The following is a 20,192-nucleotide window of genomic DNA, read 5'->3' on the forward strand; positions in this document are numbered from 1 at the left end:
CGTTTTTCAGTTTTCTGTAAACTGCTGAGAAGGCTGACATTTTTTATCTCAAGATTTACTGTGGATTCACCTCACAGTGCTCACACAACTTCAGTGGGGGCTTGCCCCCTAAAAAGTGCACGACTGATTGGTGGGATTATACAATTTTAAAAATATTGTACAAATCATTCTTTCAGAAATGAGAGTTCTGGTCTCCTGAGCAAAAGAGCAAAGAGTAGAAGGGTTTATGTGAAAGTACTTTTATTTTATAATCCACTTATCAATTCAATTCATTCATTACTGTTTTTCTACTTGGTACATTTGACAATGGGGTATAACTTAAGCATAGAGAATAATCCGGGGGTGTGTAATCAGCACTGAAGACACCGCTATAGCTTAGACGGAATGAAGTAGTGGGCAATTCTGAATAACAATTAAGTCTAACGTAATTGGATTCAAGTTTTGATGTGTCTCAGCCTTGCTTTCAACCACAAGAAATACTAGCATTCTGAATTCTGAAAGGCAACGGCATTTTGAACCAAGAAACATCAAACAAGGAATAAATACTGGACAGAAAATCGGCAAGTGCAAGCTACGAGACACATGCGCAGCAGGCTGACCCTCGGACCTTTCAGTCCGCTGCCGCTGAGAGGCAACCGGTTGGGTCCACTGCGCTCCTGCAACCCCGACTGAAAGACCGCACCGGTGTTCGGACCCACACGCTAAACCGCAAGAGTGCGCAATCTACAGGGATTCATTCAACAGAGGTACAAATGATAAAGAATACTAACGAAGTACGACAGGGATACAACGTGAAACCATAGAAAGCAACAAAACATGCTCACTAAACTTCTTACGGATACATCCTATCTGTATTACGGACATTTTTGTGCAATTGCAATTACAAGCAAAATCTATCCGTAATTGCAATTGCACAAAAATGTCCGTAATACAGATAAGATGTATCCGTAAGAAGTTTACTGTGTGAGGGACACAAATGAGGCTTAAAAAGTGACTGCACTGCAAAATCTCTACGCGTCCGGCTCGTCGTCTCCCCACTCGGCCTCCCCCTGCGCGCAGCAAATGCACTTGCAGTGCCCCGAACCGCGGAGCAGGTTGGCCACAAAGTGCAAGTCCAGGTCGCCGTCGTCGTCGTCCTTGAGGTCGGGCACCTCCCTCGAGGCGAAGGTGGGCTTCTCCAAGGCGCAGACGTCCTCGCAGGCGCTGCACACCACGGTGCAGCCGCGCACTTGCTTGCGCAGCGACGCGCGCAGGGCGGCGCAAGAGGGCTTGGCGTGGCTGCGCGTTCTGCAGGGAGAGAGAGAGAGAGAGAGACAGAGCACTGGTTACGTCACACGTTTTGCACGAACACAGCTAAAAGGGGGCTCGATTGTGCGAACCGCAATGAGGCGGTCCTACTTCTCGCTCTGCAAACTCAAGTGTGTGGCAGACATGCACTTCTTGGTGCATGGCTGCAGTGCAGGCGCACACTTCTTTGCACACTTGCCGTCGCTAATGCATGCAAGAAGCAAATGTGTGCACACTAAATGTTATGTACAATTTTGTACAAGACATCTCAGTTTTATGGGCACACGAAATTTTTGTACATTTTTCGTACGAAAAACTGCACATTTTGCGCTATTTTTGTACAAAATTATACAAAATTTTGTACTAATTTGTACGAAAAGTTCGTGTGCTCAAAAAACTGTGATGTCTCGTACAAAATCTGTACAAAAACATTTAGTGTGCCTGTCAGGCATTCAGAAAGGAAGTGTGTGCCTGCTAGGCATGCGCCAGGAAGTGCATGCCTGGTACACCCTTGAGTTTGCAGAGCGCGCGGTTCGAAAATCGTAAAAGTACAATTGAACCACCGGAGGCTCGATTCTCGGACGGGTGGTTTCATTTTCGATTGCTGTTCGTCGGCTTTCGACTCTGCGGCCTTCTACAGGACAGCACTCCACGCTTGGCTCAAGCACACCGTACCGTAAATGCGGGTAATATGGACCACCCCTGAAATTCTCCTAAATGATCGGTTCGGGCCAACGTACCTACAAGTTCGGATGCTAGTGGCCGACACGGTTTTCCATGCCACAGGGAGGCAGCATCAGCGACCACATAGAAGAGTTTTAGGGGTGGTCCACATTACCCTCTGGTGGTCCATATTACCCGCTTTCACGGTACACGCTTCAGTTTTACCAGTGTACCCGCCACGTAACATATCCCAAATTAACGTACCCTATGAACGCCACGTACTCCAAGGCCGCTCCTCTCGCCAGCTGCCGTATCTTGTCTTGGTCCGAAGCACTGGCCGGGTTCAGTTTGACCATGAGGCGGCGGAGCGCCGCGCACTTCTGCAGCGCCGCCATGGGCAGGCAGTGCGCGCCCACCTCCTCCAACGTGGCGGCGTTGGCGAGAACCAGTGCCTGCACTGCAGCGTGGCGGACCTGCGACGGACAGAGACAGTCGTTAAATGTGTACATACACTGGTACATACACTAAAGCGTCGTATTATACCCGCTCTGTTTTCAAGCGTAATCAGTTTACGCTTGAAACCAAGCGAAACAGGCTCTTCCGCCAAGATTCCCCCTATCTAAATGCATGGGGCAATATTCAGAGAATGCTTCATTTCAAGCGTAACGTCCTCAAGCGTAACTTTCAGCTTGACTCAAGCACAGTTACGCTTTAGTTTTACCAGTGGAAGTTGTTGCACTGCAGCAAGCTGCCACTCGCATTCCCGGAACGTTTAGGTGTGAATCAGCCACAAATTAGCTTGTTCACATTCAAAAGAATGCGACACAATGCTCAAAGGAACGTGACATTCTGTCACATTCGTTTCAGTGTGATGTCACGTTCCCCGGGAATGAGTGTCTGCTTTGTGGGACGGTCCCAGAAGACTATAAGCATGCTCAGTGCACGCCGTTGTAGAGGCGTAAATCACGAGGTGGAAACAAGTTTGAAATGTAGTGTGCGTTTCCCTTGATAACGTTGAAAAACGTCGGAGTAACGTCAATGTAGCTTGAATTTAAAAACGTCAATGTAGCTTGAATTTAAAAATTACGGGGAACGATTTTATAGGAAGTTGTTTGCCTCTTGGTAAATCGTTAACTCTCTGGAAGGGCAAAATTTTAAAGCTTTATCACCACGTATAAATGCGGTTGCACAATTTTGTGCGTGGTTTCACACATTTTTTAACAAACGAATTTTTTCGTCCAAATTTGTACGCAGATTCGCACTTACTCGTTCAAAATTGCGCACAAATTCGAATGAAAGGCACGTACACTGAGGATGAAAAGGTCTCGATGTATACCCAACTTTGGGTGAGGTGTACTTTTCACCCACATTTGGGCGATAAAGGGTGTATCAGGTACCTATATATGGCCTAACAGTATTATCACCCAAATCTGGGCGAATAATAGTACCACACCCAAAAATTTCGTCTGGATTAATGACTCTTTCACTCTCAGTGTATGCGCGAAATTGTGTGAGTACGTACAAGAAGAGCGCCAACGAGTTTCGTGACCAGTGTTCGTCCACAGTGCACTGCCATGCGAAATGAACGCGCGCTGGCATCCGCCCTCCCCCGCCTACTCACCCCTGCGTGACACACGAGCTTCTTGAGCGAGCCCTTGGTGCCGCTGGGCACGGCCGGCACTTGGTACTTGGCGGCCGAGCCGAAGCCGTGCGCGTACTTCTGCTGGTACTTCTCCTTGGTGGTGTCCCGCTCGTACGACACGGCCAGGCTGCCGAGCTGGGGCTGCGCCAGGGCGGTCTGCAGGGCCTGCGCCGTGGGGTTGAGCAGCGTCAGGTCCACCAGCGACGTCTGGCGGCTGATGTACTTCTCGGTCCACTGCAGCTGCCCGTTCAGCTCGGCCGACTTCACCTGAGCAAGCAGAACACCAAGAGCACTGTCATTCCAGGTGAACTCAAGGAACTCATGAACTCATTTCAAAAGTAATGACATTATCATTGCACACGCTAAACGTTTACGTACAATTTTGTACGTGGTGCTGCATGATTTTAAAAATGAGTGAAGCTTCATTTAGCCATAAAATAAAGTAAAGAAAAATAAAAACCATTTAAAAAAAGGTTAAAAATTGTTTTAAAAAAATTGATCATATTTTTCTTTGACAACTACCGTAGAACGGGGTAATATGAGACAAATTTCGAGTTTTTTTGTGAATTTTCCCCTGTTAATTCCAATTTGAGGTACTGAGGTGTTCATCACTTGTTCATTGACCCTTTGGCTACACTCCCACCAAATTTCAGATTTTTAGGTGCAGTAGGGACCTTTCAATAACCCTCGGAATGCCGTCCCATATTTCCCTGCAATGTGGGGTAATATGAGACAAAAGAAAGAAATGTCAAAGAATTATGGTTAATTAAATCATTTAGGCGGGTTTGGAGCTTTTTAAGTTCTTTTCATTCATTTTAAAGATGATTGGAAACTATAATGGAGACGATACAAAATCTGGAGGGGAGAAAAATGGGTGTCACTAAAGAGAGCTGAAAAATGTGTAAAAAGTCATGAGTTGTGCCTGTCACATGAAATTACTAAGCGAAGAGCATCGATGCCGGTCAGATAGTAAAACGAATTCATGTTAAAATCATAATTACTTAAAATCATCCCGAGTAAAAATAGAAGGCTGCAGAAAGGCTGACGCACGGCTGACGCATGGCTGTATGGGCCGTTTTTTGGCTGTATGCATGGCTGCCGTGGCTGCGTTGCAGCCATGTCGCAGCCATAGCGACGTCCTGGACTTGCAGCCATCCACGCTGCAGTGGCTGCTCTGGCTGTTTCACGGAGCGCTTTGGCTGTGAAACGCTTCAGAAGCTGCGCACAGAAGCCTTTTGGCTGCCCTAAGCAGCCTATTAACGCTGCCACGCACAGCCAACTTAGCTGCAATGGCTGTAGGCTGCGCGTCGCAGCGTGTTGGCTGCTGGCGCCAGCCGGGCCGCGGCTGGATTTTACAGCCACGCGGGCTGCAATGGCTGTAGGCTGCGCGTCGCAGCGTGTTGGCTGCCGGATGCAGCCGGGCTTCGGCAGGACTAAACAGCCATGTAGGCTGCAATGGCTGTAGGCTACGGATTGCAGCATGGTGGATGCTGGCGGTATTCAGGCAACGGTCGTATTCCTTGATTAAAGGGCCATAAAAATAGAAAAAAATAGACTGGGTGCGTGGTATGCTGATATTTGAGTTGAATACGTTAACATACATAAGCCATGCAAGTTTCGTAAAAATCGGGAAACTTTTTGGTTATCTTTGATATCTCGGGAACGGTAAGTCCTACATGAAATTACTTGGCAGATTTGGATCCGGAACGGTGTTCGGACCCTAGAAAATCTACAAAGGGCTCCATAGAACTTCAAAGGGCGTAACAGGGACCCTCAAAGGTCCTCATGGGGACCTTCATGAACTAAGGAGTGAAGCCTAGTAGCGATATGGATGCTGCCGATGGCATCCACGAGGCCGCAGGATGCGGCCGAGATGTGGCTCTGACCCGCAGCTTCATAGCTGCCGGCCGGGGGCAGCGTGGGCCGGGCGAAAGAAGGCTGCCTGGAGCATCCTGAAGGCTGCGGGGTGCAGCCTACAGCAGCGCCTCACAGCCTCCTGGCTTCCGGGGACAGCGTGGCCCGGGCGAAGGAAGGCTGCCTGGGGCATCCTGAAGGCTGCGGGGTGCAGCCTAGAGCAGTGCCTCGCAGCCTCGTGGCTGCTGGGGGCAGCGTGGCTCGCGAAGGAAGGCTGTCTGGCGCATCCTGAAGGCTACGGGGTGCAGCCTAGAGCAGCGGGGGCAGCGCTGACTGGGCTCCAAAGGGACACTTCAGTGGCTGGCAGGTGCAGCCAGAGACGCTGCACCGGCTGCGGATGGCTGTATTTTGGCTGACGTATGTCCGAATACAGCCAATGTCTGCAGCCATCCGAGTTCCATCCGCGCGTTGTAAGCAACCTGGAGGGAGCCAGCCTGCAGCCAATAATTTTCTCTCGGGATTAACAGTGGAGTATGTTTGGCCTCATGTTTCAAGCAAAGAGAGGTGTCTCTATTTTCCCTGCATGGTAACAAAATTGTATTCCATCTGAAACAGGCAGCCCGGGAGTAGACATAACGGAACCAAATTTTGTCCTGATTATGTTGACCCAATTGCCTACAGATTTAAACCTCACTCGGACGAGAACCCGAGTTCTAACCGAGGTTTCTGGGGAGGTTTTTACTAACTTTATAAAACTTGTTGGAATTTAGAGGTTTTTCCTTTGGTTCTAAATAACCCTGGCGAGTCTCTGATAGCCTTCGTGCGTTTCCCGTAAGCTGCCATGGCCTCCTAGATCGCGAAAAAAATTCACGGTGGACTTCTGAACAACCGCTAGATAGCAACACGACAAAAACCGAAAAAAGTGCGCTTTGTCTCGATTTTCCTTCATGTCTCATATTACCCCGTTCTACGGTATTGCAGATAAAAAGCCCCGTGTAGTCAATTCTATGACACTACTAGGGAGGAGACTCCCTGATTCCCCCCCTCCCCCCCTTCAGAACTGAGCAAGTATGCAAACAAAATCTTACAAGAACCAAAATTTTAAACGTTACTCCTAAATTTCCAAAAAGTGTCCAATGTCACCTTACTTTATGTCAAAATGAAGCTTAATCAATTATCTAACAGACTTTTCAAACAGAAATCATAAAATCTTGATCCATATACACCAAAAACAGTTTTTACAGAGGCCTTTTAACATGTACACTGATAAAAAAGGCGTACATTTCAAGGAAAAAGGTACGGCTAGACCGTACCTGACGGTGTACAGAACAACTGTACCGAAAACCCGTGCTTCCCATATGAACGCATGTTATAAAAACCGTACTCCGTACCCCGAAACCCGTACTGGCTGAGGTACGGTGGTACCAGGCAAATTGTCTACCAGACCGTGCCTGTACCTTTACCCGTGGATTTTTTTCTAAAGTGTATGAGCCCCCTTAAGGGGGGACCCTGGTGAAAAAATCGCCAAAATTCCAATAAATTGTATTTTCAAAGTTCATAGATAAAAAAGTGCATAGAAGGTTTCAGATTGAACAGGTTGAACACCTTTAAGCTAAGTGAGTAGTTTCTTTATCATTTGGAAGGAAATAACATTGAGATCAGTTGTCGTTGGCTTCTACGCTCAACTTCACAGCTTTGCTCAGTCGACAAAAAATTTTGTCGTAGAAAGACTTCCTGCGTTCCTGGTTGACACCTACATGAGTCGTCTTGCATGGACTCTATTCATTGATGACTTGTCAACAAATTTTAGTGACGGAATCTTGATATCAGCCCTACTTTTTTTAAAACACACCTAAAAGTTTGAAAAAAGGGAAAAAAATCACTTTTTTTTTTTAATGTTAAAATTTGAAAACTCATATCTCAGGACAGAAGTTGAATTTGAAAATTCCGTCACTAAAATCTCTTCTATACATCTTTAGGATAATCCAAAAAAATTTTCAAGGCTTTCCGTCCCAATCAAAGACGCAGGAAGATTTTTCCCCAACGCTCCAAAAAACACTAAAAAGCCACTTTTCTCAGAGACCGTTCAATATTTTGGATTGAATTTTGTTTTGAGAACTCACCATAATGAACCTAATAATTAAGCAAAGTTTCAACTTCCTGGGATTATTTTGAAGCCTACTTGAAAGTTTCACCAGGGTCCCCCCTTAAGGGGAGGTTCTACTGAAAATATTGCATTTTTCAAATTGAGACCCAGTGTAAAAATTTGTTGCAGATGTTTAGTAATACATAGTTAATGGTCAAACATGAAATTTAGAGCCCAATACCTCCCTCCAAATCCAGTCGAAGAGGTTTTTTCAGCCTATTGTAGCAATATCTTAAAAAATTCTCCTACGCAAAGCATTTCAACGTAAACTGATGTTCTGGACATTTTTCACTTCTTTGGCTCATATGCAATAAAGCGTGGCATCACCAAGACATGGGACCCAACAAATTTATTTTGTCGTTGCTTTTCAGAAAAAAAGTCACTAAAATATCAGAAATTTTAACATTTTCTTGAAAATTTGTTGACATGCTGTCTTAAAAACACAGCTTATGGTTTTGTAATGGTCCCAGTATCTTACTAATGCCACGGTTTATCAATTATGAACCAAAGAAGTGAAAAATGCCCAGAACATCAGTTTACGTTGAAATACTTTGCGTAGGAGAATTTTTCAAGTTACAACTGGAAATAGCAGAAAATTCCTCTTCGACTGGGTTGGGGGCTAGGTATTGCTCTCCAAACTTCAAATTTAACTATTTACTATGAAATACTTTAAATTTACAATGAATATTGATAATGGGACTCAATTTGAAGAAAGTAAGATTTTCAGTAGAACCTCCCCTTAAGTGAGTACTGAGTTCACACATTCACGACTGAAGTGTACAGAGTACACACATAGAGTGAGTGTAAATGAGCACAGACTTAAATTTTCCTTGCACTGTCAGAAAATTCCGAAAAAAAATGGAAAAATCATGGAGTTTTTCCGAAACTTCTGCATGGAGCTCTCTACAAATGCAAACTCTGGGCTTTCTCCGAGAAATTTCGGAATTTTGAACAAAAATGCATGCTTCACTATCACAAAAACACGAAAAAAAGGTTTGCAACCAGTTAAAAATTGATGGAAAGGTGAACCCCTACTTGTTGAGCTCAGTTTTCACAATTTTAAGGGAAAGCTACATGATATGGGTCAAATGAGCTCGAATGAGATTGTCCCTTCTTTGACCATTCCAGACCAAAACATGCGTCAGCGAAGTCCTCTTTGATATACCTGAGAAAAGACTTGCATTTTACCTCCTATCTGGACCCAAGGAATGCTCCGAAGAACATCTGTATAAGCCCTGCGAAAATCTCTCCGAAAAAAAATGGAAAATGAATGGAGTCTCCATGAACGTGATTATAGGGTTTTTCTCCATAAAATTTCGGAGCTAATTTCTAACAGTGTGCATAAGCTTGCCTGGCAATTGGACTGGGTGGCGATGGCCTTCCTGGCCCCGGCCTTGAGCGTCTTGGCACAGCTGACGCGGCCCAGGCACGGCGCGAAGCGAATGGTCCTCGCGAAGGCCTTGGCGCCCCCGTGCCAGTCCTGGAACTTCTTGTCGGCGGCGGGCGGCAGGTCGTAGGACAGCTGCCTCCTGCTCCACACGGAGTGCTGCAACCACAACGGCAACGATTACAGGCGTCTCGAACACACTGCAAAGCCGGTGGTAAGTTTACTTGCCACAAATTTGGCAAGCAGCTTCGAATGCCAAAAATTGGCAAGCTTGGCCTGGAAATACTCCCCAGCATGCCAAAATTTGGCAAGCTTAGACTGGAAGTACCTCCCCAGCTTGCCAAATTTGTGGCAAGTAAACTTACCACTGGCTTTGCAGTGCAAATGTCATGCGTTCGCACTCTCATTCCAGGAACGTGACATCACGTTGAAACGAACGTGACAACATGTCACGTTCGTTTGAGCATTGTGTCACATTCGTTTGAGTGTGAATTGGCCAAAAACCAGCTTGTTCACATTAAAACGAACGTGACACAATGCTCAAACGAACGTGACATTTTGTCACATTCGTTTCAACGTGATGTCACGTTCCTGGAATGAGAGTGTTGTTAGGTTTTCAGAGTGATTCAAAACGACGACGGTGGTTGGCACATTCCTTCCCATCATGGGCAAACATGCATAGATGCTTAGATCAAAGACAATGTCAGACTAAACGTATTTCAAACACGCATGTAATCGAAGCGTGTACTAAGTATGCACCAAACAGAAGCACACATGGCATACATACGTGCAAATATCTATGAGCGAAATAGACTATCACTAATGCACGAAGAATTAAGCTTAAATTTACGTGCACATGCACTGTAAAAAATTATGTTGTAATTTAGCAGTAAATATGTTGCTAATTTTCTTAGCGATCAAAGTTGTTTTCAAATGACTTTCGTTGTTTACTAACGAGTTGCGTCGTTCGTCCACAATATGTTTGTAAACCGGTAGACAGCCTTATTTGCATCAATTTTTATTGCCGATTAGGTCACAGACCTAGTAGAGTCCCGGTTACCCCGCAGTAACCACTTCTTAGATTGTCCGGGTTGTTTGTACGCAGCAAAATATTGTTTTGAAACAGCATAAGTCATAAAAATAATTAGCAACGAATTCGTCGTTTTAAAACAAGCAAACTTGTTCACAAACAACAGCGTTGTCGAGGTTGGTAATTGTGTTGTTGTTTTAAAACAACAATTTTTAACAGTGTGGGCACTAGTAGTTATATTCCATAAGTTGATGCAATTGGTGTACACTTCGATACGTTGAGTGTATCACATCAACTTGCAAATCGCTTCGCCAGAGACTTCCCTCCCGCCCTGCTCAGACTAAGCAACAAGGGGAACGGTTGAAAACGTGGGCCATCACTGAGAATCCAAACGCTATGAGTATGGCGCCAATTGGTGCAATGCATTTGAAGACGTTTTCTTGGCACCAATTGGTGCAATGCCTTTGCATTGAACGTGAAGTGCAATGCCTTCCCATGCATGAGCATGGGGCATTTTCGGGGCGCATTGCACGTAAGGTGCAGTATGGCTATCGCATTGCACGTATGGTGCAATATCTCGATGCATTGCACCATACGTGGAATACATATATAGCGTTTGGAATCTCAGTGATTGTACAGTCGCCGAAACTTACCTGCTTGGCAACTGCTCGCCACCTGCGGCAGGACTGCCCGGCCGAAACCACATCCTCATTCCCCAGCATGTTCAATGTTGTCATGAGGAGCTTCGCCGGCAGATCACTCCAACCTGTGGGGTGCTGAGGGAAGGTTTGATAAGAAAGGCGATTCTTGGAACATTTGTTACTGGAACCATCTCTCCCTTCTCCTTAAACTAGTTCTATGAAAACCCCATGGCCCTTCATTTTTATAGCAGTTTACATCAAAAGCTAAGAATTTTTCCAATGTTCCAACTTTGATTAAGTCGCCCGCATTCGAGATGAAGCGTCCAGATATGATCGTCAACCGGGACACGGTAAGAAACCTTCATTTAAAAGGGACCCAGCAATGGATAAGAAAATTAGAGTGCAGTTCAGCCAATACCTTAGCTAAGGTAGCACTGGTGGCCAACGAATGTGACGCCTCGTTGGAGAGTGAATTTTGTCACGTTCGTTTGAATATGATTTCACATTCGTTTGAACGTGGATCAACATTTAAACGAATGTGACATCATATTCAAACGAACGTGACAAAATTCACATTCGAACGTATGTGAGGTCACATTCGCCGACTACCAGTGCGTCCTCTTACCTCAGTCACCTCGCCTTCTAACGAGCGGCTTGCCGCGACCACAGGATCCACGGCGTGAGCTGCCGGCCTCCGGCCACGTGGTTTGGAGGTCTGAGGCTCGGCCTCCGTTTCCAGGACTTCGGCGGACTGATTTTTTAGAGCTCGTCGTGGGTTCGAGGTCTTGACCTTGGACTCAAGGTCCTCAGGGACCTCCTCTTTTGAAACCCGATGAGATTCGGTGGACTTGGTCTCGGACTCGAGGTCTGTCCAAACCACCTTCTTCGGAGCCCGACGAGGTCTTGAGGTCTTGGCCTTGGAGTCAGTGTCTTCACTAATCTCATTCTCGTCCTTCGGAACGCGTTGAGGTCCGCTGGTCTTAGTTTCGGACTCAAGGTCTCCCAAACCCTCCTTCTTCGGAGCCCGTCGAGGTCTAGTTGATTCAGCATCAGCCCCAAGATCTTCAGCAACGTCCTTGTTTAGAACCCGTCGAGGTCTAGTGGTTTCAGCATCAGCTACATGATCTTCAGCAACGTCCTTTTTAAGAGCCCGTCGAGGTCTTGTGGTTTCAGCCTTAGCCACGAGGTCTTCACCAACGTCCTTGTTTAGAGCCCGTCGAGGTCTAGTTGTTTCAGCTTCTGGCACAAGATCTTCAGCAACGTCCTTTTTAAAAGCCCGTCGAGGTCTTGTGGTTTCAGCCTTAGCCGCAAGATCTCCAGCAACGTCCTTAGCCCGTCGAGGTCTGGAGGTGTTGGTACCGGTCGTAACAACTTCAGCAACCTCTTTCTGGACAGCCCTTGTGGGTCTGGAAGCCTTGGTCTCGGGGTCGAGATCTTCCGCGACTTCCTTCTTCTGAGCTCTTCGAGATCTCGTGCCCACGGGGCTGAACTGGGGTTCGGGGACGCGCACCGCATCGGCGCGCCGTGGACGACCGCGAGTCTGCTTGGGCGGCGAGCTGTCGCGTACGGCCGCTGCGTCCTCGGAAATGCACTGGCCCGCCCCTGAAGCAAGAACAAGGGACAGGATGATACGAACTAATTTAAGGGGGCTCATACATGTTAAAAGCACTTTGTAAATTTTTAGGGGTTCCCAAGAACCCCTATTGTCCGAGGTCCGTGGATTCCTTCCCCCCCCCCCTCTTCCATTTTCAAATAAACAACGCTGAACTATTTCAACCATGAAAAAAACGAAAATTCCAAATTTTTTCGAAAATTCATCGTGGAAATTTTCCGTAAACGCGAAAAACATAAATTTGCAACAATCGAAAACGAGAACCGTTCATGATATGAAAAAATGGTTCAAATAAAAAATGTGCCACTCCTCAAAACTAAACCTCCTGGCTCATCAAAGTTACAAGAAATCGTCTGTGTTCTGAGCAAATGGTTAAAACATGAAAAAACAATCTCCATGGCAACGGCATGGTCCCATCGTGCCACCCGTCAAAATTTAAAGTCGCCGATAAAGAGAAATCAAAACGCCGTGAAATTCGAAAATGCCAATGCTAACGCATTGCGCGGTGTCCCGACGTTGGAACATCTTTAAAGTCTGTCACTAGTTAAAAGTTCGTTGCAGAAACGACGCATCAAATTAATTTTCGTGGGTTGGCACCGATTTGCTTGCCGTCTGCGCCCTTTCGAAAATCGCGAGGCTGAAAGAACAAGAACAAGCAGGCGCCCATTGAAACTGCCCCTCCATTGTTGCTGAGGTTGGATTGTTTGGCATGCTCTCAAAGGCTGCGGTTGTCTTGTCATGTTTTCCTCGATTCTGTAGAACAGTTCTTACTCACAACGTAAAAACAGCACGATGGTTGGTTTAACAAACTTTATAAACTCGGGAAGGGTGATTTCGAAACGCCGCTGACTTTCGTTTAACGAACATGAGCACTGTAACTCGCGAAATGGAGTGAGACGGTCATAGTGTTAACTGAATCAGGTTTGACAGAACTCTTTTCTATTGCTTAGTTTAAATTTAGCGCATGCTCATTGAAACTGCCCCTCCATCGTTGCTGAGAGAAGCAAAAGTTTGGGCTTGGATTAAAGCTAGAGGCTCGAACTGTGACCATGTGCATTTATTTTAAAACATTAACGTACAAATTATTTGCATTCTCCTTACAAAGTCGAACTTCTTTGAGCCGTTAGCAGGCGGTGACTTCGAATCAAAGCCCAAGTTTTTGCCTCTCTAGAGCTTAACAAGGCTGAAAATGAGCCCACAAAGCAGCCCTGCATTTAGAGCCTACCTCAGGCCTCTACTCCGATTAGCACGCTTAAATTAAATACAATACCTGTTTAAATTCAGGCCAAACCACAATTTCTACACATTTGTTTATATCTCACTTTTAAACCAGTTATGAAAACGGGAACACCGTGCAATGCGATTAGCATTGGAATTTTTTTTTTGGTGTAGTGGGGTTCAAGATTTTACAATTTCTGTGTTAAAACCCTTTTAGATGATTGGGAAAGCTTCATTTTGGCTTAAAGTAAAGTGACTTTGGACATTTTTTGGAGATTTAGTCGAAACGTTTAAAATTTTGGTTCTCGTAAGATTTTGTTTGCATACTTGCTCAGATCTGTGGGGAAAAAATCAGGGAGACTCATCCCTAGTAGTGTCATAAAATTGACTACAATGGGCCATATATCTGCAACAGTTTACAAGAAAAAAAATAAAAACACTTTTTGTTAAAAATTAAAAAAAAAAAATGTTAAAAAAATTGTTTTTATTTTTTTCTTGAAAACTATTGCAGATATAAGGCCCATTGTAGTCAATTCTATGACACTACTAGGGATGATCGAGTCTCCCTGATTTTTTCCCCACAGATCTGAGCAAGTATGCAAACAAAAGCTTAAAGGTGTTCAACCTGTTGAATCTGAAACCTTGTATGCACATTTTTACCTATGAACTTTGAGAATACTATTTTTGGCAATTTTGGCGATTTTTTCACCAGGGTCCCCCCTTAAGATGAAGATATAATTTATTTTTGAATTTAAAAAAATTAGATTGCAAAGTGTACGGCCAAGGAATAAGAAACTTATTGAGGACGGACGTTTATCATAATGGCCACTGTGCCGTTAGAATTCTACGTGCAGTGTTGTGGCAATGATTTCCTTTCAAGTGAGAAAAGTTGCATACTTAAATGAAACTGTCAGACTCAGACCCCGGCATCTGTTCCTAACGTCAAGTTTTATTCGGTTCCCCAAAATTATTACAAGTCTCGGAAGTTAAGCCTGAAGGAAAATTTCTGGGAACTTTCTTAGCATTTTTTGTTACATAAAAATCTAACCGACTTTAAACTTTTTGACGAAAATATTTACCTTAACTAAGGTTTTATTACACTGTTAAAAAAAATTTCTTAAAATTCAGACTAAATAGTCAAAAGCAGATTTTCATAACGTTGGTCTGAATATTCAGAGTAAGAATTGCTCTGAAAAACAAGATTGTGAAAATCTGAAATTTTTGACTTAGTTAGTCTGATAATATAGACAAGAGAATAGTCTGAAAATTCAGACCGCAAATTGTTTAAATCGTAAGAGCTTCCGAAATTAAAATATTCTTCGTCGGTCTAATCAGTAGACCTTTCCTCTGAGAGAATGGCGCCTCGAACTGTACCGAAACTTGGTACTGCCACTGTGACTCGAACCCCGGACCTCCGGGTTACGAGGCAGCCACCTTATCCACTAAGCCGTGTGGCGCTTGTGGGCTCCGAGGAGCGTCGAGCCGACTACATGCTGCGACTCGGCGCAGCCGTCCGTTAGGGGTCCTGACGGTCCATACCGAAGTTACTCATCGGTTTTCAAGTAATTCACATACCATTATTAAATGTTGTGTATGACGACATGATTTTGACTTCAGAAATACAGAGATTACAAATTGTATTCAGACCAGGCGATAAAAAATTTGGACTGCGGTCTGAATCTACAAGAAAGACCAAGGATTTCTGAAAACTAAGAGCATCAATTGTGAATTTTCATCTCCTCGGTCTGAAAACGCATTTCAGACTGTACACTCAAAAAATTTATACTAAAAGTCTGAACTTTAAGACTTGAGTCTGAATTCCCATTTCAGAGTAGGAAGTCTGAAAAAAATGGTCTGAATTTTCAGACTTTTTTTAACAGTGTACTTAAAAGAATGAGGGAAAAAAGCGGTCTGGAGAAATTTTTCACTACATGACCCAAGATTTAGCTTTAATTGTTAGTAGGCTATGCATTTCTTGATTCACCGAAAAAAAAATTCCATAAAGCCAAAAGTTTCCTTTGAATTGGAGAGCAGAAAATATGGAAACATAAATCAGACCAGTAGCCTCGACGCAACAATGCACAGCGCAGTTAATGTCTTTAATCGGTTTTGAAATATTTTCTACAGTTGCCTGCACAGTGCGTCGCGTACAACTTCGGCGAAGAGCTGGAACCGAAGTTGAGAAGAAATCAAGAAGAACAAAGTAGGCGAAATTGGTGAGAATGAGCGTCTGCGTCGCCGTTCTGCCGCTCCGCAGAGTTATATTCTGATATACAAGTCCGACGTTTTGTTCTTATTGATTTCTTCTCCACTTCCGGTCCAGCTCTTCTCCGAAGTACCCTATTCCGCCCGAATTGAGCTATTCCCCCTACAGATCAATAAGAAGAATTTATCATGCACATAATTGGGTACTTCGGCGAAGAGCTGGACCGGAAGTGGAGAAGAAATCAAGAAGAAGAAACGACGGACTTGTATAAGAATACAACTCTGCGGACGCGGCAGAACGGCGACGCAGACGCTCATTCCTACACATTTCGCATACCTTGTTCTCCTTGATTTCTTCTCGACTTCCGCTCCGGCTCTTCTCCGAAGCACCCTATTGTGTGAGGACACTTTCAAAATTGAACAAATACATGCACAGTGCGATTTCACGATAGAGTGAAGACGAACATGTCATATTCTCCAGCTGGGTTTTGACTTACCACTGCTCGAAGAACCTCCTTCCATTGTGCAACGGCCTCACTCCAATCCAATGACGACCCGCTCTACAGCACTAGTCCGAGTTGAGACGAAAGCTGCCGAGGAACCAACTGACTCGATTAGGGTAAGGTTACCAAACATGGATCACTTTTTAGAAATGTCCCATATTTCGGCTCAAACAAGCGATGACCTAAATTTTCTTCGACACACTTCAAGATTACCACAAAGACAACCTTCTCCCAAGAACTCTGCATTGAATAACAAATACTTTGAAATTTACAGGGCTTTGAAATTTCACTGATTTTAGTGATCCATGTTTGGGTCAGACCCAAACATGGATCACCCCCCCACACTCTACAAAAAATGTCCTGTCAACGCCGTTAATTTATTACCAATGTTTGCTGTTATGCAATTCACGGCGTTTGCTGTGAACTAGTTCACGGCGTTCACTGTGATCTCGGTTACAGTGTTCACTGTGATCTGGCCACAGTAAACGCCGTGAATTGGAGCCTGATTTGCAGTACTTCGGTGCTCAGCGGCGTCAAACTCACAGTGTTTACTGGGGACCAGATCACAGTGAACACCGTGAACAAGATCACAGTGAATCCCGTGAGCAGATCACAGTAAACGCTGTGAATTGACCTACAGTGAAAACTGGTAATAAATTAACAGCATTTACAGGACATTTTTGGTAGAGTGCACCCCCCTCGCGTTTTGACGGGGGCGATCCGATTACTTCCGGTCGCCTAAATTTTCAAAGAGTACACTCTGAAGGTACCACGAAAAAATTTTGAGACATTTCTGATGAATGGATTCTTTTTAATTACGGTTTGAATTTTGACTCCTAACCTAACCTGAAAACAGGCCGTTTTCGGACCCCTTTTTAGAGGCACTTTTTCACTTGCATGCTGTGAGGGTAACGGTAAGGTTGATCGGCGCCCCCGCGCGTGATTCTGAAAGTTAGAGGTGTAGACTTCATGAAAAACTTCGAAAAAATTAAATTGGTTGATTGGTTTGGCGGTACGGGCTCGCTAACGAAAATGATCCATGATTGGTACCCCGATCCATGTTCGGCACTTTACCCTAAGCATTGATAGCCAACGCTATGAAAGGCAAAATCGGGGGTCTCAGCTTGATTTCAGTAATGTCATTGCCCGTAACATGCGATGTCTCAAGGGCTGTCCATTGGTTGCTGTACGCACTGGGGGGAGGGGGAGATCTGCGCTTGCGTAACGCTGCACTCTCGTCCCCGAGCGTTACATCACGCAGAAACGAGCGTCTCGCAATGCCACGCTCCTGGAATGAGTGTGCTTTACAGGAGGAAAGGGGGCGGTGTAGCGCAGCGTGGCGTTGAACACGAGAGCGCATCCTACAGTGGAAGAAAGCAATTGAGAATGACCGAAGCGATAGATGGTACAAGTTTGCCAAGGGTTGCGTCGCACTTTCATGAATCCGCTTAAATTTCAGAGAACCTTTCGTAGATTTAGTAAAGTTCCGAAAAAAAATACGACATTCTTTCCAGGGGTACCTGCGTGATTCCCAGAGATATGCTTTTACACAGAAGGAGAATGTGCAATGAAATCAGCGCATCCTGATAATATTTATTGCTAAGCATTACGTACAAGAAAGAGCGGGGTCTCTATTTGGACAACGACGCCCCAGTTTGAACTAAGAAACAAAAGAAACCGACTCGAAGAGTACTTCCGAGCGAGTGTGAATTCTGTTCCAGCACGTTCTTCCCGCAGCCACGGAGCCAGAAAGAATGGGTCTAGAAGGGTATTTCTATGGTTGGCTGGACTAGAAACAAGAAAGTCCAAAATGGAGGCGGGAAATATTCATCAGAACCGCACCGATCGTAGCTCGACTCTATTTTGTGGGTGTGGAACCAAATTCTGCTCGCCCTGTCGGTTCTCTACCACTTTCTTTTTTTGTAACAGCATGGGATTCCCACGTGGCTCCTTGACAGCAGATTTCTTCATTCAGGGTGGGCTTGGGAATCCTATGTACTGCTTTTGCTGTGTTCTCTTGCAATCAATCACTGCTCAAGGTGAGGTACTCCCGGACGAAACACCTCGTCTAATATCGTGAAATTATAAATAAAAACTCTTTAAACTGCTTATTTAACTTCTTGCTTCGTAGAATCAAGGAAGAGCGTTACGCGGCTTTAAGATTACATATCCTACCTAGGAGCTTACTCAAAATTCGTTAGTAATGGATACGTCAATTGCACCTTCATTGAAATTCGAAGGGTGAGACATCCGACCGATTTTTGGTGATCCAAAAGTATGACTGAAAAAAGGTCATACTTAAATGTATGACCAAAAAGGGGTCACACATAAGCGAGACTGCACTGTAAAAAAATTCCATACTTTTGTATGGATATGGTACCGACAGATATAGTACGGAGGTACGGAGAAAAGTACGGAACGCCCGTACTTGCTCCATATGAACCCATGTAAATGGGTACGAAAAAAAAGTACGGAAGTTCCGTAGTTGGCAAGTACGGACGGTCCAGGCAAATAATTAATCAGATATGTTCCGTACTTTTTACGTACTTTTTTCTCACAGTATGGCTATTGTTCAGCGTGAGGATAAATCAGCCTTTACATATGATACGCTGTAGAGTATAGCCATTTTTCGGTCATACATCGAAGTATGACCCTTTTTCGCGGTCGTATACATTTCAGTAAGACCGTTTTAGGGGTCCAAAGTCTGACCTTTCTTTTTTCAGTGTTACAGTCCTCTAACAGCATCTAACAAAACTGAAGACTGTGACCAGCCCTCCTCACTGGGTAAACTGATGTGAACCAAGCGCGGTGCGAACTAGCTTTTGTCTTCCTAACCGCTCACGCAAGGAAACGTTCATTAATTTATGCCAGCTGAGGCCACGATGTTATGAAACTGTTTCTTTTGTTCGAGTGTTTTTAGCTAAATTCTGAGGCACAGGTTTTGATAGTGTATACCCCCTCGGCCCGAAGGGTGTCCCGGAAAACAAGATTTTTCAAATCACGCTTGTGAACACTCCTAAAAGGATCCCTTTCTCCGTGCTGATTCAAGGGGCGGATCATTCAGCGTTCTGGTGTACACATGAATACGGGTGAGTACACCGTAGAAAACTCTTTAATTTCACAATTTTAAACCTTTGAAGGCTTTATTTAGTGTTTCAGACAATACGCAACATCAGATCTTACCTCAAACCAGCGAATTTCGACAAATATAAACTTTTGAGTACACTGCACCAGTGATTCACCCACCCCTCGTTCTGATTTCAGATTCGTATTTGGTTTTGTTCAAATCTAAATTTAAAGTACAACTACCCGGTAAAATACATACAGCCACAATGTTTTGTTCAAAATCGGACTTTGAACAAAATATAAAGCTTTTGGCGATATTGTTGTAGGGCCAATTGTGGATGAGGGATGCGCAAGACAAGTAACATCAAGATCACCCCCAGACTCCACCCCACCCCTATGTCGTAACCACCTTCTGCCAACCCCTTTTGCAGGTTTCAATAGGGTACTTCGGAGAAGATTCAGACCGGAAGTCAGCGCGACAACGGGAGAAACTAAAGAGCGTCGCGCGGCCGTGCCTGGCGGTGGTGGGGGTCAGTTTGGGCATGGTGGGGGCAGCGTGCGCGCGCCGCCTTTACCCCCACTCTGCCCATTTTTGCCCCCACCACCGCCCAGCACGGCCGCGCGACGCTCTTTTGTTTCTCCCGTTATCGCGCTGACTTCCGGTCTGACTCTTCTCCGAAGTACCCTATTGGTGGATTCATAGACAATCAACTATATCCATAGACCAACTGCTTCCATGGCCAGGCGGGATCCATGTGTTACGCCGCTCCCTGATTGGTCAGCGAACGCCGCGTCCTTATTGGTCGACGCCGCGTCCTCATTGGTCGAGCAGAGCGCCTGCTCGACCAATGAGGACGCGGCTGGCACGGCGGGCAAGCGCAGCGCTTTCGAAACCAGGGACGGTGGCGGCGACGCGCGGACGGGCCGACAGGCGCGGA

The 20,192-nt window shown here is 45.1% G+C and overlaps 1 protein-coding gene across 18 annotated transcripts; it reads right to left on the reverse strand.

The window, feature by feature from the left end:
• Positions 1–215: 215 nt before the first annotated feature.
• Positions 216–19,957, reverse strand: LOC117642404. Of its 18 annotated transcripts, XM_034380589.1 has the most exons (9): positions 17,803–18,017; positions 16,183–16,275; positions 11,276–12,252; positions 10,663–10,785; positions 8,944–9,138; positions 3,572–3,859; positions 2,215–2,423; positions 999–1,287; positions 216–640 (listed from the first exon to the last, which is right to left on the reverse strand). In XM_034380589.1, the coding sequence occupies exons 2-8, from the start codon at positions 16,205–16,207 to the stop codon at positions 1,011–1,013; spliced, it is 2,094 nt and encodes a 697-aa protein (XP_034236480.1). In that variant the 5' UTR covers positions 16,208–16,275; positions 17,803–18,017; the 3' UTR covers positions 216–640; positions 999–1,010. The 18 variants fall into 18 exon arrangements, with proteins under 18 accessions (XP_034236480.1, XP_034236479.1, XP_034236474.1 ...); XM_034380588.1 differs by lacking the exon at positions 17,803–18,017 and adding an exon at positions 19,939–19,957 and having other exon boundaries at positions 216–1,287; XM_034380583.1 differs by lacking the exon at positions 17,803–18,017 and adding an exon at positions 19,664–19,682 and having other exon boundaries at positions 216–1,287.
• Between the last annotated feature and the right edge of the window lie 235 nt (positions 19,958–20,192).

This window comes from Thrips palmi, unplaced genomic scaffold (assembly GCF_012932325.1).
Source record: "Thrips palmi isolate BJ-2018 unplaced genomic scaffold, TpBJ-2018v1 HiC_scaffold_16, whole genome shotgun sequence".
NCBI lineage: Eukaryota > Metazoa > Arthropoda > Insecta > Thysanoptera > Thripidae > Thrips > Thrips palmi.